We start from the raw sequence: 24,126 nt of genomic DNA, 5'->3' as shown, positions 1-24,126 counted from the left end.
AAGAAAGTACAAAAATTTAATGCTTCTAAATGGTCTTCTGAAAACAGGTTCAAAAGAATATTAATGGTTCCACTGATATCTTACCGAATACGTTACCTGACCTGCCAGTCTCTTTGGTTCTGACCTGCTTGATCGTGGTTGATATTATTGAGAAACTCAGGACATATCCTCTTAGAGGGAGGCAAAAGAGTAAGTATTCTTTTAAATACAAATATTTTTTAAAGTTTCACATATAGTTCACCTTTCTCCCACTCTTGTCTGTTGACATGCTTAATGATATTTTTTAAGAGCTAACATTACAGATAGAAGATTACAAATGAAGATATCCAAATATAATTATAGCTACTTTGATAGCTATACAGTTATTCTTATTTCTTTTTTGATTTTGATAGTACTGACAAATGAATAAAGTTACTAAATATTTAATACTAAATCTTTAATGTTTACTCTAACATGAAAATTACCTAAGTAAATTATTATAGATTTGTATTTTTAGGAACTCTCTCAAAACCTTAAGTTGAGATGAATAAATAGAGAGTTTAGTCTGGATACCTTTGATACAGGGATTAATATGACTGCTACAGATATGTCCTAGAGATTTCTGTGTTTTTAATCATGGATTGTCAAAAAGCTAAAGATCACATTCAAAACCAAGATATGCCACATTCTTCCAAAGGGAGCAGTTGAAACTAAATATTGGTTGGCCTTTAAAAAAACTATTTTGTTAATTGAATATTTTGTTTGGTCAGTCAAAAATTCCCTCAACATTCATTTAATTTTATGTGATGGTATCTGTGTTTGATTTACAGTATTTGCATGGTATGGTTATTGTATGGCAAAGATTTTGTCTTTGAAATGTGTAGGTTTTGTTAATCATTCCCTGACAGAGTGGATGGGATAAATTGAGTGAGTCATAGGAGAACGCTTTGGGGTAATAGGGCGACTACTACAACCAGGAAGGAAAACGCTAGACTCATTTCTTATGAGCCATCACCCCTCCAGTCACTCTTGCTCCTCAGATTGAAAAGCAAAACTGAGTTGGAGGCCACCAGGAAACCTGAGACTCTGAGCTTCATATTTTGCACTTTGCCCTTGGGTGGCGGATGATAGACTGTTAAGTTTAACATAACACAGGTGACAAGGTAGAGAAGATGGCAGCCAATGAGTCTGTTGAAGAAAAGGTACTCCCAAAGTACATCTGCCCTCCACAGACAAGTGTGTTTGTCTTAAACTGAGGATATTTGGGAATCGCCAAACCCTTTACTACTTCTGTAGACTCCTTAATGACACAAGCCCATTTTGAAATTGGACTGTTTTTAATGAGTCTGTATTTTCCATGTTAATGTGAAGTTGCTAAGTTTTTCGTGAAAGTTCTCTTTTAAAAAATGCACATGTATATTCTTGGGAATCACAAGGAAGAAGTCAGTCTTGGGGAGAAGACTCTAGAACATCTTGTTCAATTGCTGCTTCTTAGTTGAAGTGCCTCCTTCTTGAGCTCGTCTCTGCTCAAACTTAGGAAGGTTAATGTCTGGTTAAATAGCGCCACCATTTACTAAAATCACACTTTAAAACACTAGCATTCATTCAAAATACCTTTGTAAATATTAATTATATGTGTATTTAATTTTTGTGCAAACTTTGAACTCAGTTAGTCTCCTATACTCATTTTAACAGGCATACTAATAAAATCAATTCTGTGAATTTTTAACCGATGGGGTATTCTCATTTATCCTCTGGAACGTAAATTAATACATAAACTCATAAACATAAATTATAATACATAAATCTGAATATAAGCAAGTATGCTATAAATACAGTTTCACTGCATGTGCTACCTCAGAATCAAAGCAGTAGGGTAGGGGTGTGTGACAGCAAAGTTTAGAATAATTTGTCTCCCTTTAGAAAATGTTCAGAAAGAAATACCTTCTCTTCTTTGCTATCCAGATAGTTTGACATGCATCCACACTAGTCAACTTATAGCAGTTTTCACTTTATACTAGGTGAAACTAAGGTACTCTACAATGCTTGGATTTATGGACACACTTGCACTACCCTACCTTTTGTTGTTGTTGTTGCATCAATATATTTAAAAAAAAATCTTAATGGAAGTACAGTTGATTTACAATGCTGTGTTAATTTCTGCTGTACAGCAAAGGGGTTCAGTTGTACATATATAAACATTCTTTTTTTATATATTCTTTTCCATGATGGTTTATTACAGCATATTGAATAGAGTTCCCTGTGCTGTACAGTAAGACCTTGTTGTTTATCCATTCTCTATATATAATAGTTTGCATCTGCTAACCCCACACTCCCAGTCCATCCTCACCCACACCCCCTCCTAACTATACTATCTTAATTCCAAGCTACCAAAGTTTGATCTTTGTGTAGCTTTTGTTCTTCTAAATTTAAAAATAAAAGTTCTATATTTGACATATGCTTAAAGCAATCTTTCCTGGCCCAAAGAATCCTTTCTGCTAACTTCATACTACCAGCTGAAATACCTAACTATCAAGTGATTACCAAGCCGTAACGTTTAAGCGGATCATTTTCTGTAGACTGGGGCTCACTTGGGAATATTTTTTGCAACAAGGATCTCTGAGGCATGGCAATCTCACAGATGCACATAGCACCTAATAGTGTCAAATCCCGGTCATGAGAACAAATAATAAGAATACAATATATAGCCTGCATGTCCCCCGCTCTTACTAGTATGTGGGTACAAATGAACACACTTTTACATTTCCATCTGAATTTTGCTAGCTCAATCCCAGCCTGTTAGTGACTGGACCTCCATTTCTCTTCCTCTCCCATATTGTTCTCTCTCCCATTTTTAAATTTTTTTGGCTGCGTTTTGGGTCTTCGTTGCTGCGCGTGCACTCTCTCTAGTTGCAGCAAGCGGGGGCTACTCTTAGTTGTGGTGTGTGGGCTTCTCATTGCGGAGGCCTCTCATTGCAGAACACGGGCTCCAGTAGTTGTGGCTCATGGGCTCAGTAGTTGTGGCTCGCGGGCTCTAGAGCGCTGGCTCAGTAGCTGTGGCACACAGGCTTAGTTGCTCCGTGGCATGTGGGATCTTCCCGGACCAGGGCTCAAACCCGTGTCCCCTGCATTGGCAGGCGGATTCTTAACCACTGTGCCACCAGGGAAGCCCCTCTCTCCCATTTTTAAATGAGACCCTAGATGGGTCTCCCATGGTCTCATTTGTTGGTCTAGACTGTTGAATATCCTCTTGCCCCTGCTTTCCTCTCCGCTGTCTTTCTCATGTTCAAACAACTTGGTGTGCTATTTTCCCACCACCCCTGCTCGACTCTGCTCCAGACACCCTTAGTACTGCTGTTTCTTGCCTCTGGGATTTTGCTTGATGTTCTGCTGGTGTTTTGAATTGATTACCTTTCCTCTGCCATTGGAGTACTGACTTCCCTCCCCTGAGTTCTACGTTCCTAGAAAAGTCCCACACAGAGTCATGGAATAGCTATTTTCACTTAGAAACACAACCCTTTTATCCCCAGAATGTATATGGAATCACAGACTGTCTGGGCTTTAATGATTTCAGGTAATGGCCATTCAATCCACTGGAAACCACTGTTTCCTCTCCTACCACTAGATCTTATGGCTGATTCTGGTAGAGCTGGACTCCTTCTTCTTTGGGAGTGGCTTTTTTTCTGAGGAGCCTCATCGTTTCTCCTTACATCAGCCTCACCTTTATTGTCTGAACCCCAAATCATGGTCACCGTTAGATTCTCCTCCCTGCCCCCACCAAGATTCCTTAACTCCCGTATAAACCAGTGACTGCAGACAGACAGCTAAGGGAGTCTGTGGCTAGGAAGTGAGTTTTCAGTCCTCCCCGCAGGACTCATTAGAGTAGCGTGAACCCAGCTTGGGCGGCATATTGCAAAGCGGTATAATAGCATATCGTGGTTAAAGGACTATAGGGCCCCAGGTGACGGCAAACTTCATTTTATCTAAGGTGCTGGAGGTCAGAAAAGACTAAGGGGAATACCTGGAATTTGTAGGAGTTTGTAGGCAGACATGGTGAAGAAAGCTTTCTCCACAGAAGGAAGGTTGGGTCTCTAGAAACTCAGGTGTCCATGTAATAAATGGGCATGTTTGGGAAGCAAAAATAACTTCGGCTGCATTTCTCACCCTGACTGGGCAAACCTAGCGCTGGAACGGAAGTTGCCTTCTTAAGACCAGCTCCTGTTTGCTTTTCAAATAGTCAATTTGGAAACCTCCAAAGCTGCTCCAAGAGCTACTGTAAAGATCTTCTGGAGCTGGGGAGAGCAGGAGGGGGAGGCTGAACTGGGGTCTCTGGATGCCCCAATTCCTACTCTTCAACCAGAGAAACACAACTTTTGTTTGCTTAGGAGTTAGTGTTTTATGTAAGATTTCACTGGAAAAAATGCTTCTTCTAAATGTCTGCACATCAACGTAGGACCTCATTTAGAGTTGTTGGCTGTACCTATATCCAGCCAGTTCTCAGCATCTCCAGCCATTAGTCCCATGATGACACTGCACAGTCTAGAGAAAAATGTGACCCCCTCCAAGGTCTTGTGACTGTTGCTGCTCTGGGGTATGAGACGATGCAACGCAATCCAGTCCCATCTAATATGGTGCAATTCAGCTTTGCAGACAGAGCTGGATCATCCCGGTGGAGTACACACAGGTTTGAGGCCCAACACATACAAAAACCAGATAACATTTTTAACATTCCACTTTTGAATTTTTAAAATGTCCAATGTTTTCTGTTTCTCCAAAATAATACATATTTATTTAAGGATCATCAAACAGACATAAACAAAAAAGAAGAAAATGGAAATCAACCAGAGTTCTACACACTAGAGATCTATAACTGATAGCATCTTGATGGGTGTTCTTTACTTAAGAAAACCTACTTTATAACTTTTTTTTCTCAACAATATGTGGTGGGTATCATTCTTGTTAAAAAATGGTGGATATTTCTTGTTATTACATCTTCCACTGCATCATTTTTGTTGGCTGAAAAAATATTTCCGTGTATTAATGAGCCATGACTTATTAACTTATTGTTGGACAACTAGATTTTCCCCCTAGTTTTGAGCTATTGTAAACACGACTGTTAATGACTTGTTCGGAAGTGAGAAGGGTTGAGAAGAAAAGGACAAGGATATGGTTAAGATGAGTAAGGTGGTGTTTGTTTGAGTTGGGCAGGGGAGACAAGCCAGGTTAGAGGACACAAGTGTGGATGGTGCAGGGGGTCTATGTTTACAGGGACCCTGAGCTGTGTATGGGAGTCATCAGCCACTGTGCGAGGTAACTAGCCAAGCAGAGGCTGGGGACAGAGTTAACTGCTGCTGGACGGCAGCCGAATGATGTCAGGATGATGACCATAGACAGTGTCCTCAGAAGACCCTGAGTATCCGCACATGCCCAGACTCCTTGGCAACAATGCTTGCCAGAAGAAAGGGACAATTATGGACTGGCTGCTCACGAGGACAAACACAGAGGGGGTCGCAGGGGGTCGTACCAAGGGGGTGGCAAGATGGTTTGGCGACATTAGGGCTATCTGCATAGTCAGACGTGACTGGCTAGAAGTGAGATCGACAGGCTGTTTGAGTGGAAACCGTCATAGCTCTGCAGAGGAGGTGGTTTCCATCGTCACATCAGTAACAGGTGCAGCGTAAGGTTTTCAACTAAATCTGCTCTCAGTGGCCCTGAAGGAACTCCAGTTCCTTCTGTGTAGCCTCAGAGACTTGAACCAAGTGCTGCAGGGACTCCGGCAGCACAGATGATTATTTCTTTAGGTGAAATGCCTCCGTGTGCGACTTCGGGCTCAAAGGATATGCAAGGTTTTAAGGCTGGCATCTGTAATTTTTTTAAAGTTCTCTAAGCAATTCTGATGCCCACCTTGATTGAGAGCCTTTAATTATACATTAGGAACTGAGACGAAAGCAAGTTAAAAGCCAAGAGATGAAATCCAAATTCCTAAAGGAACCTCCTTTCCAGATTTCCTTGGAATGGAACTCATCACTCTGTAACCAAATAGAGTGTAAGAGACGTCACAGAAGGTAAAAGAAAAAAAAAAAAGGGGAGACACTACTTTTCTCTGAATAAAATGAATGGCATTTTGAGTCCCCCTTTGCGTCTTTTTCAGAAAAAGCTTATCATACAATCTGAACCCAGTATGTGGGCTGGGTTTCCATAATGTGTTTTGCACTGTGGTTAGAGAGTACGTGTGAGGAACGGTGTTCGCGGCCACGCCAAGAAGGGGGAGCATTTCCTTTTAAACCCTCCCTTTGCTGTTTAGAAGAAGGAAGTTTCAGGAAAGTATGTCAGCTCTAGGATTTTTTCCCCTTCTCAAGAAACAAGTAGCCATTTACCAGACTGGGAGTGAGAGAAGGGTAGAATTTCTGATTTATACCTTCTAAAGAGGGACCAGCTGTCAGGATTAGGACAGTGTAGACCGGGCCAGAAACTAGACTGCAGTGGGTCCCTGTGTCAAAAGGCATGGGGCATCAGGTGCTGCCAGAACTGAGTTAGGACTCCCTTTAATTAGGACCGCTTTCCATGATTGTAACAATTTGGCATTTCATTGTTAATTTTTTCCTAGGGAGGAAATAAAATGTATGAACAATTTTAATATATAAAGTGAGATTTTTGAGAATTGCAAGATATTTTCAAAATAAATATTTTCAAGGACTCTAAGAGTAAGGGAACCTAAAGAATTCAGCATGCATTACTTTATAATAGCAACAAAATTTTATGGCCCCAGCAAGAAATTAAAGGCATAGGTCACTGATTTTCAGTATCTTGATTTCCTTGTGCAGGACTGAAGAGAGTGACACAGGTTGCTGAGCTGACGGCCAGACAGCCTTTTGTTTACATCGTGTATACATTAGTGGTAGGGTCCAGTGCATAGGGACCCCAGTGTGCTCAGACTCTGCTTTCACGGGAGATTTTAGGCCCCCAAGTCCCCCCATTTCAGGTGGGATGGGTGTTCTAAAGCAGCAGTCCCCAACCTTTTTGGCACCAGGGACCGGTTTGGTGGAAGACAGTTTTTCCATGGCCCCGTGGGGAGCGGCAGATGAAGCTTCCCTCGCTCGCCCGCCGCTCACCTCCTGCTGTGTGGCCCGGTTCCTGTCAGGCCGAGGACCTGGACCCGTCTGTGGCCCGGGTGTTGGGGATCCCCGTTCCAAAGTATGCTTCCTGTGAACTCACAAACGCTTTCTTCTGGGAACCACGCATCGGCGCTGTCGTCCCCTGCCTGGTGCCTCCTACTGCTGCCAGGGCCCGGGAGGCTTTTGAATCCCTTGAGCCACGCCTGGGGATGCCGGCCCGAGTCCAGGGGCTGTGCAGGCGCCGCGCCGCGCATGCGCGCACTCGGCTGGGCCCACAGCCAGTGGTCTTCCCTTACCGTTGAGCTGCATGGTCCCCAGGCTGCGCTGCCAGGAGCTCCAAATGCCTTTCAGGGCTTCTTTACCAGATCAGTCCATGGTCTCGCTTAAACGGCTCCATCTAGGACCCAGGCCAGAGGATAGTCTATGCAGGATTCCCAAGTCTTCCTGTGATGGGAGGGGATTGAGAGCATGGGGGCCGGGGTTGGGGGGAGGGCGGGTATTATTCAGCCTTGTTTTGACGCTTTGGCTTACTTGCCTTAGTGCAGATTTTTTTTTTTCTCCAGAATGCGCGTGGCTCCATCATGCTCATAGTCTCCGGAACAGGAATTCCTCCCATCTTTTACGCAGCAAATCTTTATGGAGGATCTGTTCCGTACCAGACACTCCACTAGGCTCTGGGGGTGAAATGGTGGGTGAAAACAAGCAGAGCCCCCATTGCATGGAGCTCACCGTCTAGTGGGTGTGGTACCACGTTTCTGAACGACACTAACAAATACCTATAATTAAAGCTGAGGTAAGGGCTCTGAAGGCAACAAATCAGGCTCATTCCCACATGTGTCCATTTTTGTCACCCTGATTTGGCTCACGCTGGGGTTTCTAGCTCTGGTCTATATCCAAGCACTTAACTACTAGAGGAATTTCAAACCACTTTGAAATCTAGAATTATTTATTGTATATATTAATATATACATATTATATATTATATACTTATTACATTGTTAGCATAATTCATATTATCATTATTATAGTATACATACTATATTAATATAAATGTAGAAAAATAAATTTTCTACTTATGTACTGTAAATTAAATTACATTCTCTCAAAAATAAATACCGTATGCTAACACATATATATGGAATCTACAAAAAAAAAAAATGGTTCTGAAGAACCTAGGGGCAGGACAGGAATAAAGATGCAGAGGTAGAGAATGGACTTGAGGACACAGGGAGGGGGAAGGGTAAGCTGGGACGAAGTGGGAGAGTGGCATTGACATGTACACACTACCAAACGTAAAATAGATAGCTAGTGGGAAGCAGCCCCATAGCACAGGGAGATCAGCTCAGGGCTTTGTGACCACCTAGAGGGGTGGAATAGGGAGGGTGGGAGGGAGACACAAGAGAGCGGGGATATGGGGATAAATGTATACGTATAGCTGATTCACTTTGTTATACAGCAGAAACTAACACAACAATGTAAAGCAATTATACTCCAATAAAGATGTTAAAAAAAGGGTAAAAAGATAAATTAAAAAAATAAATTAATTACATTCTCTGATATAAACACATATCAAAGAGGAGAAGGACCAGAATATCCCAAATGAAAAGCTGAAGATTAGAAAATGAAGAAAGTTTTCTCAACCTTAACAAATGGAATTTTTAAGAATTGATAATATTGTCAGTTTTTAACAATTCTTGTCCAGTATTAGATGAATCTATAGAGGGAAAGATGGTCTTTAAACTACCAAGCCTTCCTGCCGTGTCCTCAGACAAAAGAATTCTCTTAGAATTTCACATTGCCTAAAATTCAGAAATGAATTTATTTCTTGTCAGATTTATGCAGTGCCTAGCAGGGAACTGGAACTGAATCTGAGGGCTTTTGGATTTACGGGATCACAATACAATGCCTTTTTTAAAGGAAGTTGTCACAATTGTCTCACAGCTGAGAATGTATGCCCAAGAGATCCTGCAGAACTGATGATAGGTTGAATTCATTAGTATTACTAATTATTATTATTTGATGAAACCTTGCATACAGTTTTGAGCACAGAGAATAGTACGCTGGTCAGTGTTTAAACAACTGTCTCTCCTGGTGGGGGAGCTGGGGAAGCCCTGATTAGTAGCATTTGCCAGTTTTTTTTTTGTTTTTTTTTTTTTTAAACGTCTTTAGTGGAGTATAATTGCTTTACAATGGTGTGTTAGTTTCTGCTTTATAACAAAGTGAATCAGTTATACATATACATATGTTCCCATATCTCTTCCCTCTTGCATCTCCCTCCCTCCCACCCTCCCTATCCCACCCCTCTAGGTGGTCACAAAGCACTGAGCTGATCTCCCTGTGCTATGCGGCTGCTTCCCACTAGCTATCTATTTTACATTTGGTAGTGTATATATGTCCATGCCACTCTCTCACCCTGTCACATCTCACCCCTCCCCCTCCCCATATCCTCAAGTCCATTCTCTAGTAGGTCTGTGTCTTTATTCCCGTCTTGCCACTAGGTTCTTCATGACCTTTTTTTTTTTTCCCTTAGATTCCATATATATGTGTTAGCATACTGTACTTGTTTTTCTCTTTCTGACTTACTTCACTCTGTATGACAGACTCTAACTCCATCCACCTCACTACAAATACCTCCATTTCATTTCTTTTTATGGCTGAGTAATATTCCATTGTATATATGTGCCACAGCTTCTTTATCCATTCATCCGATGATGGACACGTAGGTTGCTTCCATGTCCTGGCTATTGTAATTAGAGCTGCCATGAACATTTTGGTACATGACTCTTTTTGAATTATGGTTTTCTCAGGGTATATGCCCAGTAGTGGGATTGCTGGGTCGTATGGTAGTTCTATTTTTAGTTTTTTAAGGCACCTCCATACTGTTCTCCATAGTGGCTGTATCAATTTCCATTCCCACCAACAGTGCAAGAGTGTTCCCTTTTCTCCACACCCTCTCCAGCATTTATTGTTTCTAGATTTTTTGATGCTGGCCATTCTGACCGGTGTGAGATGATATCTCATTGTAGTTTTGATTTGCATTTCTCTAATGATTAATGATGTTGAGCATTCTTTCATGTGTTTGTTGGCAATCTGTATATCTTCTTTGGAGAAATGTCTATTTAGGTCTTCTGCCCATTTTTGGATTGGGTTGTTTGTTTTTTTGTTATTGAGCTGCATGAGCTGCTTGTAAATCTTGGAGATTAATCCTTTGTCAGTTGCTTCATTTGCAAATATTTTCTCCCATTCTGAGGGTTGTCTTTTGGTCTTGTTTATGGTTTCCTTTGCTGTGCAAAAGCTTTTAAGTTTCATTAGGTCCCATTTGTTTATTTGTGTTTTTATTTCCATTTCTCTAGGAGCTGGGTCAAAAAGGATCTTGCTGTGATTTATGTCATAGAGTGTTCTGCCTATGTTTTCCTCTAAGAGTTTGATAGTGTCTGGCCTTACACTTAGGTCTTTAATCCATTTTGAGTTTATTTTTGTGTATGGTGTCAGGGAGTGTTCTAATTTCGTACTTTTACATGTACCTGTCCAGTTTTCCCAGCACCACTTATTGAAGAGGCTGTCTTTTCTCCACTTTATATGCTTGCCTCCTTTATCAAAGATAAGGTGACCATATGTGTGTGGGTTTATCTCTGGGCTTTCTGTCCTGTTCCATCGATCTATATTTCTGTTTTTGTGCCAGTACCAAACTGTCTTGATTACTGTAGCTTTGTAATATAGTCTGAAGTCAGGGAGCCTGATTCCTCCAGCTCCATTTTTCGTTCTCAAGATTGCTTTGGCTATTCGGGGTCCTTTGTGTTTCCATACAAATTGTGAAATTTTTTGTTCTAGTTCTGTGAAAAATACCATTGGTAGTTTGATAGGGATTGCATTGAATCTGTAGGTTGCTTTGGGTAGTAGAGTCATTTTCATAATGTTGATTCTTCCAATCCAAGAACATGGTATATCTCTCCATCTATTTGTATCATCTTTAATTTCTTTCATCAGTGTCTTATAGTTTTCTGCATACAGGTCTTTTGTCTCCTTAGGTAGGTTTATTCCTAGATATTTTATTCTTTTTGTTGCAGTGGTAAACGGAAGTGTTTTCTTAATTTCACTTTCAGATTTTTTCATCATTAGTATATAGAAATGCAAGAGATTTCTGTGCATTAATTTTGTATGCTGCTACTTTACCAAATTCATTGATTAGCTCTAGTAGTTTTCTGGTAGCATCTTTAGGATTCTCTATGTATAGTATCATGTCACCTGCAAACAGTGACAGCTTTACTTCTTCTTTTCCAATTTGGATTCCTTTTATTTCTTTTTCTTCTCTGATTGCTGTGGCTAACACTTCCAAAACTATGCTGAATAATAGTGGTGAGAGTGGGCAACCTTGTCTTGTTCCTGATCTTAGTGGAAATGGTTTCAGTTTTTCACCATTGAGGACAATGTTGGCTGTGGGTTTGTCATATATGGCCTTTATTATGTTGAGGTAAGTTCCCTCTATGCCTGCTTTCTGGAGAGTTTTTATCATAAATGGGTGTTGAATTTTGTCGAAAGCTTTTTCTGCATCTATTGAGATGATCATATGGTTTTTATCCTTCAGTTTGTTAATATGGTGTATCATATTGATTAATTTGCATATACTGAAGAATCCTTGCATTCTTGGGATAAACCCCACTTGATCATGGTGTATGATCCTTTTAATGTGCTGCTGGATTCTGTTTGCTAGTATTTTGTTGAGGTTTTTCGCATCTATGTTCATCAGTGATATTGGCCTGTAGTTTTCTTTCTTTGTGACATCTTTGTCTGGTTTTGGTATCAGGGTGATGGTGGCCTCGTAGAATGAGTTTGGGAATGTTCCTCCCTCTGCTATATTTTGGAAGAGTTTGAGAAGGATGGGTATTAGCTCTTCTCTAAATGTTTGATAGAATTCGCCTGTGAAGCCATCTGGACCTGGGCTTTTGTTTGTTAGAAGATTTTTAATCACAGTTTCAATTTCAGTGCTTGTGATTGGACTGTTTATATTTTCTATTTCTTCCTGGTTCAGTCTCGGAAGGTTGTGCTTTTCTAAGAATTTGTCCATTTCTTCAAGGTTGTCCATTTTATTGGCATAGAGTTGCTTGTAGTAATCTCTTATGATCCTTTGTATTTCTGCAGTGTTTTTTGTTACTTCTCCGTTTTCATTTCTAATTCTGTTGACTTGAGTCTTCTCCCTTTTTTTCTTGATGAGTCTGGCCAGTGGTTTATCAATTTTGTTTATCTTCTCAAAGAACCAGGTTTTAGTTTTATTGATCTTTGCTATCATTTCCTTCATTTCTTTTACATTTATTTCTGATCTGATCTTTATGATTTCTTTCCTACTGCTAACTTTGGGGTTTTTTTTGTTCTCCTGTCTCTAATTGCTTTAGGTGTAAGATTAGGTTGTTTATTTGAGATGTTTCTTGTTTCTTGAGGTAGGATTTTATTGCTATAAAGTTCCCTCTTAGAACTGCTTTTGCTGCATCCCCATAGGTTTTGGGCCATCGTGTTTTCACTGTCATCTGTTTCTAGATATTTTTTTATTTCCTCTTTGATTTCTTCAGTGATCTCCTGGTTATTTAGTAGCGTATTGTTTAGCTTCCATGTGTTTGTATTTTTTACAGGTTTTTTTCCTGTAATTGATACCTAGTGTCATAACATTGTGGTCAGAAAAGATACTTGATACGATTTCAGTTTTCTTAAATTTACCAAGGCTTGATTTGTGACCCAAGCTATGATCTATCCTGTAGAATGTTCCATGAGCCCTTGAGAAGAAAGTGTATTCTGTTGTTTTTGGATGGAATGTCCTATAAATATCAATTAAGTCCATCTTGTTTAATGTATCATTTAAAGCTTGTGTTTCCTTATTTACTTTCATTTTGTTTGATCTGTCCATTGGTGAAAGTGGGGTGTTAAAGTCCCCTACTATGCTTGTGTTACTGTTGATTTCCCCTTTTATGGCTGTTAGCATTTGCCTTATGTATTGAGGTGCTCCTATGTTGGGTGCATAAATATTTACAATTGTTATATCTTCTTGCATTGATCCCTTGATCATTATGTAGTGTTCTTCTTTGTCTCTTGTAATAGTCTTTATTTTAAAGTCTATTTTGTCTGATAGGAGAATTGCTACTCCAGCCTTCTTTTGATTTCCATTTGCATGGAATATCTTTTTCCATCCCCTCACTTTCAGTCTGTATGTGTCCCTAGGTCTGAAGTGTGTCTCTTGTAAACAGCATATATATGGGTCTTGTTTTTGGATCCATTCAGCCACTCTATGTCTTTTGGTTGGAGTATTTAATGTGTTTACATTTAAGGTAATTATCGATATGTTATGTTCCTATTACCGTTTTCTTAATTGTTTTGGGTTTGTTATTGTAGGTCTTTTCCTTCTCTTGTGTTTCCTGCCTAGAGAAGTTCTGTTAGCATTTGTTTCAAAGCTGATTTGGTGGTGCTGAATTCTCTTCTTTTGCTTGTCTGTAAAGGTTTTAATTTCTCTGTCGAATCTGAATGAGATCTTTGCTTGGTACAGTAATCTGGGTTGTAGCTTTTTCCCTTTCATCACTTTAAGTATGTCCTGCCACTCCCTTCTGGCTTGCAAAGCTTCTGCTGAAAGATCTGCTGTTCACCTTATGGGGATTCCCTTGTATGTTATTTGTTGCTTTTCCTGTGCTGCTTTTAATATTTTTCTTTGTGTTTAATTTTTGATAGTTTGATTAATATGTGTCTTGGCGTGCTTCTCCTTGGATTTATCCTGTATGGGACTCTCTGCACTTCCTGGACTTGATTGACTATTTCCTCTCCCATATTAGAGAAGTTTTCAACTATAATGTCTTTAAATATTTTCTCGGTCCCTTTCTTTTTCTCTTCTTCCTCTGGGACCCCTATAATTTGAATGCTGGTGCATTTAATGTTGTCCCAGAGGTCTCTGAGAGTGTCCTCAATTCTTTTCATTCTTTTTTCTTTATTCTGCTCTGTGGTAGTTATTTCCACTATTTTATCTTCCAGGTCACTTATCCGTTCTTCTGCCTCAGTTATTCTGCTATTGATTCCTTCTAGAGAATTTTTAATTTCATTTTTTGTGTTGTTCATCATTGTTTGCTCTTTAGTTCTTATAGGTCCTTGTTAAACGTTTCTTGTATTTTCTCCATTCTATTTCCAAGATTTTGGATCATCTTTACTATCATTACTCTGAATTCTTTTTCAGGTAGACTGCTTATTTCCTCTTCATTTGTTTGGTCTGGTGGGTTTTTACCTTGCTCCTTCATCTGCTGCATGTTTCTCTCTCTTCCCATTTTGCTTAACTTACTGTGTTTGGGGTCTCCTTTTCACTGCCTGCAGGTTCATAGTTCCTGTTGTTTTTGGTGTCTGCCCCCAGTGGGTAAGGTTGGTTCAGTGGGTTGTGTAGGCTCCCTGGTGGAGGGGACTGGTGCCTGTGTTCTGGTGGATGAGGCTGGAGCTTGTTTTTCTGGTGGGCAGGTCCGAGTTTGGTGGTGTGTTTTGGGGTGTCTCTGACCTTATTATGATTTTAGGCATCCTCTCTGGTAATGGGTGGGGTTGTGTTCCTGTGTTGCTAGTTGCTTGGCATGGGGTGTCCAGCACTGTAGCCTGCTGGTTGTTGAGTGGAGCTGGATCTTAACATTGAGATGGAGATCTCTGGGAGAGCTCTCGCCAATTGATATTACGTGGGGCTGGGAGGTCTTTGGTGGACCAATATCCTGAACTCGGCTCTCCCACCTCCAAGACCTAGGCCTGACACCCCGCCAAAGCACCAAGACCCTGTCAGCCACATGGCTCAGAAGAAAAGGGAGAAAAAAAAAATAAATAAATAAAATAAAAGTTATTAAAATAAAAAAGCAATTAAAATAATAAGAGAGCAACCAAACCAATAAACAAATCCACCAATGATAACAAGCGCTAAAAACTAAACTAAGATAAACATATAAATCAGAAACTAGTCAGTCGCATACAGCAAACCCCAAGTCTACAGTTGCTCCCAAAGTCCACCTCCTCAATTTGGGATGATTCGTTGTCTATTCAGGTATTCCACAGATGCAGGTACATCAGGTTGACTGTGGAGATTTAATCCGCTGCTCCTGAGGCTGCTGGGAGGAATTTCCCTTTCTCTTCTTTGTTCGCACAGCTCCTGGGGTTCACCTTTGGATTTGGACCCGCCTCGGCGTGTAGGTTGCCCGAGGGCGTCTGTTCTTCGCTCAGACAGGACGGGGTTAAAGGGGCAGCTTATTCGGGGGCTCTGGCTCACTCAGGCCGGGGGGAGGGAGGGGTATGGATGCGGGGCAAGCCTGCGGCAGCAGAGGCCGGTGTGACGTTGCACCAGCCTGAGGCGTGCCGTGCGTTCTCCCGGGGAAGTTGTCCCTGGATCACAGGACCCTGGCAGTGGCGGGCTGCACCGGCTCCTGGGAGGGGCGGTGTGGAGAGTGACCTGGGCTCGCACACAGGCTTCCGGGTGGCGGCAGCAGCAGCCTTAGCGTCCCTTGCCCGTCTCTGTGGTCCGCGCTGATAGCCGTGGCTCGCGCCCGTCTCTGGAGCTCGTTTAGGCGGCACTTTGAATCCCCTCTCCTCACGCACCCCGGAACAATGGTGTCTTGCCTGTTCGGCAGCTCCAGACTTTTCCCTGGACTCCCTCCCGGCTAGCCGTGGCGCACTATCCCCCTCCAGGCTGTGTTGACACAGCCAACCCCAGTCCTCTCCCTGCGATCCGACCGAAGCCTGAGCCTCAGCTCCCAACCCCCGCCCGTCCCGGCGGGTGAGCAGACAAGCCTCTCGGGCTGGTTAGTGCTGGTCGGCACTGATCCTCCGTGCGGGAACCTCTCCGCTTTGCCCTCCGCACCCCTATTGCTGAGCTCTCCTCCGTGGCTCCGAAGCTTCCCACCCCCGCCCACCCCCCATCTCCACCAGTGCAGGGGCTTCTATTCTAGTGTGTGGTAACCTTTCCTCCTTCCCAGCTCCCTCCCAGAGGGGCAGGTCCCGTCCCTATTCTTTGTCTCTGTTTTCTCTTTTTTCTTTTGCCCTACCCAGGTACGTGGGGAGTTTCTTGCCTTTTGGGGAGTCTGAGGTCTTCTGCCAGTCTTCAGTAGGTGTTCTGTAGGCATTGTTCCACATGTAGATGTATTTTTGTGGAGGAAGGTGATTTCCACGGTTTACTCCTCTGCCATCTTGAAGGTCCTCCTTATTATTTCTTTAATCTCTAAAAGTACTATGACTGAAAGTGCTTTGTGTGCTTCATATGCTTTTTAAAAATTTTTCATAAGACTGTGACTTGTCTTCTATTCCAGATTTTTTTTTTTTTCTCTCAGCATGTTATATTTAAATCATTAGCATTTTTCTTTCTCTAGACCATTTTCCTCTCAGGGAAAAATTGATTTTGGGGACTGTGCATCAAGACTAGTCATACTTTTTCTGAATGAGTCTTTAATTTGATCTTCTGGCTGCTGTGAGTTGAGTAACAACCTCATTTCACATCAGCTGCCTTGATGGCCTCAAGAGCCTCTTTGATGAATCCCCAGGTCCTCTCTAGCTCCCGTGCCCTGCATTGTCCTCATCTTTGGTGAACTTAGAGTCAACTTAGAATCAAGTCCAAAACCTTGGCCCATAAGCTCTACATCATCTGGCTTTGCCACGGACAGTGTTGTCTAGTGCTTAAGGGTCTGAGGTTCACGCTCCATCCCTCTCCTTGCTCGCTGTGTGACCCTGGAAACAATCCTTAATCTCCCTCTGCCTTAGTTTACTCATCTTTAAAATGGGAACATAATAGTATCTACATCATAGAGGTTTTTTATTATTATTATTATATTGAAGTATAGTTGATTTATAATATTGTGTTAGTTTCAGGTGTATAGCAAAGTGATTCAGTTATATATATTGTATATATTTCAGATTCTTTTCTGTAATAGGTTATTATAAGATGTTGAATATAGTTCCCTGTGCTCTACGGTAAATCCTTACTGCTTATCTATTTTATATATAGTAGTTTGTATCTGTTAGTCTCATATTCCTAATTTATCTCCCCCCACACCTTTCCCCTTTGTTAGCCACATCATAGAGTTTTTCTAAGGATGAAGTGAATGGATGCATAGAAAGGGCTTAGAACAGCACCTGATATGGAGAAGACACTTAGTAAGTCTTAGCTTCTCTCCTCTTCTTCCCTCTCTTGCCCCACCGCCAGCCCCTCACCACGCTCTCCTCCTTTCAGCTCATTTTAGCTGAAGGAGCTTTACACCTACTCTCCCTACCACCTGGAAAGTTCCTTTCTTCATTCTCACATAATTCATTCCTATTTATTCTTCAGTCTCTGCTTAACTGTCACTTCCCAGATCCAGGGGATGGAGTGGTGAAGGCGGAGACATTATCCGCTGCATCATTCTCAATGCCCAGCCTAAGCTTGGAACAGCACTCTACAGTGTGTCTGCTAACAGCAGACAGCTTGGGTGTCCAAGTGTTCTAGCCCTTAACCAACATCAGGAGCAGTCTTTTGGCTGCGCCATGTGGGGATCTTAGCTCCCCAACCAGGGATCGAACCTGTGCCCCCTGCAGTGGAAGGTGAAGTCTTAACCACTGGACCACCAGGGAAGCCCCCGTCAGGAGCGGTTTTGAAGGTGTTGTTTGGAGAGGCAGTTTTGAAGCCTGTCCCCCTACTAACGGCGCTACCTAGCACTCGCCTGCTGTTGGCACTTGAGTCCAGCCCTCTTCCCCCTCAAAAAGGCCATTTTACCCCTAAGCTGAGATTTCCCTTTTCCAAGTTGCCTTTATACGGTGAAATTTTTGAATGAATAAAATTACAATGTTGATTTCATTTAAAAAGTGCATTTTTAGTAGCAGTGTCATTCCTGTCTTGTTTTTAGGTACCCTTTTTTGTGGTTCTCCTCTCTCTTTTTGCTCTCTTTTTATTTAAATAACTTTTATTGCTTTCTTTTTCTTTTTGCAAGAGGATTACATGCTCACTCTAGAAAATTCCTCACTACTGATTTGTTATGTTGTACTTACATTTTCCCTGTAAGTGATCTAAAACTTTTGGGGAACAAGTTAGAGATAGAAATACATCAGTATGAAGAAATAATAAAGCAAAAGAGGTGTGAGTTACCTACTTAAACATTTATCTGTTATCAAAATTGCATTTCCTTAATTATTTGGCGTGCACGGTGAGGATAAAAAGTTGTTTTGGCAGCTGGCATCAGCCGTGGGGAACTACGCAGCAGGCCTGCTATTTTTACTTTTTATTTTGTATATGTTGTATTTCTTTCTTTTTTAATTAATTAATTAATTAATTTTTTGGCTGTGTTGGGTCTTCATTGCTGTGCACGGGCTTTCTCTAGTTGTGGCGAGCGGGGGCTACTCTTCGTTGCGGTGCATGGGCTTCTCATTGCAGTGGCTTCTCTTGTTGTGGAGCACGGGCTTCTAGGCACACGGGCTTCAGTAGTTGTGGCATGCCAGCTCAGTACTTGTGGCTCTCGGACTCTAGAGAGTAGGCTCAGTAGTTGTGGCGCACGGGCTTAGTTGCTCCGTGGCATGTGGGATCTTCCCGGTCCAGGGTTCGAACCTGTGTCCCCTGCATTGGCAGGCAGACCAGGGAAGTCCTTTACTTTTTACAGGGCAATGTGAGCCTTTAAGGAAGTGAGTAGATTGCGCTCTTTGTGTTAATATCTTTTACAGATTTTGCACAAATAAATATAATTTTCCTCAAATAGAACCCTGACAACTAACAGCAGCAATAAAAAGAATTCCAGCTATAAGTGGAAATTTTAAAAATAATAATTTGGAGGGAAACTAATCATGGAGCCGAAGGGAATGGTATTGAATACATGAAGGTTTATGTGACTGGAGGATAAACTTGCTGGTCTGTTCTAATGACCAAATGAATTCTTGACATCCTCAGCTCTACCCTGCCCTTTGGGAGGCCAGGAGAGCTTTCCAGCTCATAGTTATAATGCTTCTTACTTGGAAAGAGGACAGCAGAAACCCTAAACTAGTCCCCAAATCTAAACTAGTCCTTAATGAGCCGTAGAGAAATATGAGGATTATTTTACCAAATACATGTGGATTAGGGCTTTTGTATTTCATTAAAACTGAACCCTAGCTAAGAATTCGTTGTTTGTACCAACAGCTCTTATCCTCAGATATTGCGACTCTCAATGACTGTTTAAAAAATGTTAATGTGTCACTTCTTAGATTGCACTTCCTGGCTTTGAAACAATGCTGAATTTGCAATCATCCTCAAGAGCCCAAATTATATGCTTTGTTCCTCATATCGACAAAGGAATTTGGATTTTCATTTGAACACCTTGATCTACTACGAGAGGTGAAGGAGAGTGCTCTAAGACATGACACACTCTAAGAAACGTATTTTCTATATTGATTTTTTTTTTGGTAAAATAAGAGATACAATTGATGCAAGTGAGCATCTGAGTTTTAAAACAGATGATATTATGATTGTTAAAATAATAGTAATTAGCATATATTTTTCTCTCTTGAATGTAATTTATCAGAATGATTCCTTTCTCTGTCTGACTTACTTCATTAAGTATGATAATCTCTAGGTCCATCCATGTTGCTGCAAATGGCATTATTTTTTTCTTTTTTTTAATTTATTTTTTATGGCTGAGTAATATTCTGTTGTCATATGATATCACTTATGTGTGGAATCTAATTTTAAAAATGACACAAATGAACTTATTTACAAAACAGAAACAGACTCACAGATCTCAAAGTCAAACTTATGGTTACCAAAAGGGAAACATGTAGGGGAAAGGGATAAATTATGAAATTGGGATTAACAGATACACACTACTGTATATAAAATAGATAACTAACAAGGACCTACTGAGCACAGGGACCTACTAGAGCACAGGGAACTCTACTCAATATTCTGTAATAACCTATATGGGAAAAGAATCTGAAAAGGAATGAATATATATATATATATATATATATAACTGAATCACTTTGCTGTACACCTGAACTGACAAAACATTATAAATCAACTATATTCCAATTAAAAAAATGATTCCTACTCATGCCACTGTGACATCTAAGTTTGATAAGGAAGTTTCTAAGGGTCATGGTTCCTAACATTTATTTATGAATGATTCATACCAGAAGTAAATAATATCTCATCAAGAATTTAATTATTTTTTTAGTTGATAAATGTACTCAATTCACACTTAAAATTTAAAAATAATTGTATAGAAAGAAAACTGAGGTTTGTCCTTTAAACAACTCCTACTTATAGTAATCAAGCCTTTTATTAGTCATTAATCATAATAACTTATTTGTTTTAAAATGTTTTCACTTCAGCTCAATACATCTCAACAACATTTATTGACTTTGTGTCTTTAACCTTTAGAGCTATTCCATCTAATGACTCCCTTTAAATTTTGTCTTATCAAGTAATGTGGCAGCTCAGCACATTTGCTGAGTAAACTTTGTCAAGACCTGAGAAATTCTTAGCAACGAAAACGGTGCTTAAGTGTTCAAATATTTGGAAAATAATGTGCTAGTCCTTTCGTGTAGAAAAATCATACCATCAACAGTTAGTAAGTTCTGAGATTTGAGCTTCCTTCATAACCCCAACCTCAACACCCATGTGTATACGGAGAGACACACACGTTCTCTTTCTCTCTCTCTCCCTTTCTCTTTCTCTCTCTCTCTCTCTCTCTCTCACACACACATACACACACACACACACCACACACTCACTCTATGATGTTCATGAGGAAACACCCTACTCATTCAGATGACTGACATGTTGACCAGCCACAGCTTCATTGTCACAAATGAGATACTTTAGTCTAACCCATCGCACTGACGAGTTCAAAACCTCTGGGGGAAAGAACAGCTTAAGAATCTTGGATACAGAATGTTACCCTTCACTAAGACTCTCTCATGCTCAAAAAAGACTCTCTTAGCACCAGACTCTAAGCTTGGCGATCTGGGTTGTAGTGATCTCTGTGGGCGTCTTATAAAATAAGATTGGACCATTGAATTTTGATTCATTTGATTTTATGATATGTGTCTGTTTTATAATTAGCATGTGATGTATTGCCTCTAGAAAGTGCTAGCAGCCATAAAGTTAAGGGATTGTCAACTGGGGTCAAACAAGTCTGGGTGTGAATTCCAGCTCTGCCCCTTCCTAACTGTGTATTTGAATTTGGGCATCATTTCACCTCTTGTACTCCAATTTCATATTTATCGAATGGGATAGTAATCCCTATCTCTCAACTTTTTTTCTGAGGATTAAATGAGATAATGTGTGAAAGTGCTTACTTAACTCAGTAACCAGTAATGGCTGTTATTCTGAAATGGTAAAAATGACTTAGGATCCATACCCAGGGAAGTACAAAGACACAAAGAGCCTTCTCCGCCTCTGTATTTTTTGCGCTGTGCTACTCATTGCTATCTTGATATTCCATGTGTGAAACAGACCTCAAATAAGAGAACACTTAAATTTCATTTTTAAATTTAAATAAAAATTTAAATTTACATAAACAATTTAAATATCTCACTTTAAATAAAAATTTTAAAACTCACAGTTAAATAAAATTTAAAATTTAATTTAAATAACAATTAAATTTTAATTTAAATAATTAAAATTTTACATTTTAATGAAATTTAAATTTAAACTTAAATAACAATTAAGATTTAATTTAAATAACAATTAAAATTTTACATTTTAATGAAATTGAAAGAAAAGTTAAATTCTAAATAAAAATTTAAAATTTAAATAAAAAATTTAAAATTTAAATGTAAATAAAATTAGAAGAAAAGTTAAATTCTAAATAAAAATTTAAAGTTAAAATGTAAATAAATCAATTTATTGCAGGTAACGAAGACAGGCACATCCACATGACCAGTTTGTGGCAAATAAAAACTGTTACGCTTGAATTGAGGCAAAATGAAGAAAACCTGACACCTTCGCAGCCAGCCGGGAGCACCCGCCTGCCGCGGCTGCCAGGAGCCACCACAGGGGGCTCCACTCCTGAGCTGGAGGGACCCCAGGAGCCCACCTTCGAGCAGGGAGTCCTGAGAACGATGTCACAGCGGGACGTGCGCTCTGAGATCTTCCTCTGGAGCTTTCTGCTGTGGTCCGACACCATAGAGATGGTGCGGGTGGCCGGGCACCACGACGTGTACAAGTCAGGCTGGGTCTACCCCGTCTACATCTTCAGTTTCATTTCTCTTCTTCGAATGATACTGACTCCCCAGAACCCGCTTCTGAATTCCCTGGGCATCGTGCTCCAGGATCTACCCTTTATCTTTGTTAGACTTAGTTTAATCATTGTCCTGGGAACGATCACACCCGTCTTGGGCCTTTGTAAAAATGTACTCGTGACTCTCTCTTATGTTTACTTCAATCACTTAACCAAATTCAGGATTTTCTCTACCTTTGAGACATCTTTTTAACAAGGAAATGTCCCATAGTCAAACCTCTTTGTTACGCACATGTGCGCATTTGTAATCTTTTTTGGGGGCAGGGATAAGTTTTTGCACTATAGGAAGAAATGAAGAATAGATGCTAGAGAAAAAAACTATTTTTAAAAACTGTAGCATGTCAATTTTTAAAATGTATACAAATGGTGCTAAATTTAAGCAAAGTTATAGTCTTCTAAGTTGGTTCCCCTTGATCTCCAGAAAATGTTAATAGTTAATTTTAGTTACATATTCTGCACTTTTTCTAAAAGCACCCTTCAATAAAGCCTCTTAAAAATTAGAACATGTTTTCCCACTAAGTTAGTCCAAGAGTGAAATTTTTTTATTGTTTATATAAAGTACATCACAAGAATTAATTAGTTAAAATTAATTTTAGGAAATACACTTGTAATTATGGAATAATGTTTAGATTCTTTAAAAACATTTGAATTGTAGTTTTAGGGTCTCCTTCAAATATGGAATTATGCTCTTTATTCCGCTGTGGCAAGCGACTTTTATGTAATCAATTGATTTCAGCATAGAAAGCAGTAAATTTAGTTTCAGACATTTGACTCAGTTTAATATAATGAAGTCAAGGTACACCAGTAAGACCTAGATAAAGTTTTATAATAGGAAGCCATTAATTGAAGAGGGAGATTTCAAAGTAAAAGAATATCTTATTTGCGGAATTGGATACCATCATGAATACAGTCAGGTACAAGCCCTGTTGAAAATTAGAAGTTCAACTTACAAATATAAAAACAAATGCATTAGTGTCTTATGTGATAGTAAATAATGGTTATCCTGATGTTAAATAATTAGATACAGAATTATGTGATTTGCTTTCATATGTTGGGATGCTCTCAGATACTCATAGCAGGGGCTCTCCATTCTGCATACATTTTCAGATGCTAGAAAGATTTCTGAGAGGCTTATGTGTGCAGAGCAATGTTTAACATAGGCATTCTCTGCAGTGATCTGTGATAACAAATAGACTAAAGAATGGATAACTGAACTTGCCTGCCACTCCACCAAATCCCCCAATCTCACTCTCCCCCTATGCTTTATGGTTTTTCCTTACACCATAAGAGGAGGTCTATTCACAGTTGTTGAAAGCTTAGCTTCTGGCTTTATGACTTGGGGCAAATTCTTTGACTACTGTAAACCCCAGTTTCCACATCTAAAAGATGAGCACATTACTAATACTTTAATAGGGTTAAATAGTACTTTATAAGGTTGAGAGGATTAACCAAGATAGGGAATGTTCTCATTACATTGTCTGGCAAACTATAATAACCCGATGAATACTAAGTATTTTAATTGTACCCTATAGAGAAACAGGTAGCTTAAAGCATTGTTTAAATTTTCCTGTTTTATTCTTTTCTGTGTTCTACTTACCCTCTGGGAATAATAATTTAAATCATGCATTTGTGAAAAGTAAAATACAAAATCTTCAGATTACCTCAGACCATAATTTTTCATCAAGTAGTATTATGTCCAGAAGTGAGTAATCTACTGAATATACACATTAAAGTTGAAGTATATAAGTATTCATTCATCAGGCATTGGAGTGTCCCTCTTATGAGTTCTCATAGAACCCTAACTATAGCAC

General features: G+C 40.0%; 1 protein-coding gene across 1 annotated transcript in view; it reads left to right on the top strand.

The window, feature by feature from the left end:
- The window catches only part of TMEM236 (transmembrane protein 236), a 37,842-nt gene extending 15,270 nt beyond the window's left edge, over positions 1-22,572 (top strand). Inside the window, exons 3-4 of the mRNA XM_036844225.1 lie at positions 48-189; positions 21,928-22,572. Coding sequence (XP_036700120.1) covers positions 48-189; positions 21,928-22,508 — 723 coding nt within the window. The 3' untranslated portion in view covers positions 22,509-22,572. The remainder of the gene's footprint in view (positions 1-47; positions 190-21,927) is intronic.
- Positions 22,573-24,126: the final 1,554 nt, after the last annotated feature.

Source organism: Balaenoptera musculus, chromosome 2 (genome assembly GCF_009873245.2).
Source record: "Balaenoptera musculus isolate JJ_BM4_2016_0621 chromosome 2, mBalMus1.pri.v3, whole genome shotgun sequence".
Lineage (NCBI taxonomy): Eukaryota > Metazoa > Chordata > Mammalia > Artiodactyla > Balaenopteridae > Balaenoptera > Balaenoptera musculus.
The sequence above is the reverse complement of the archived record's forward strand: the minus strand, read 5'-3'. Positions and strand labels throughout refer to the sequence as shown.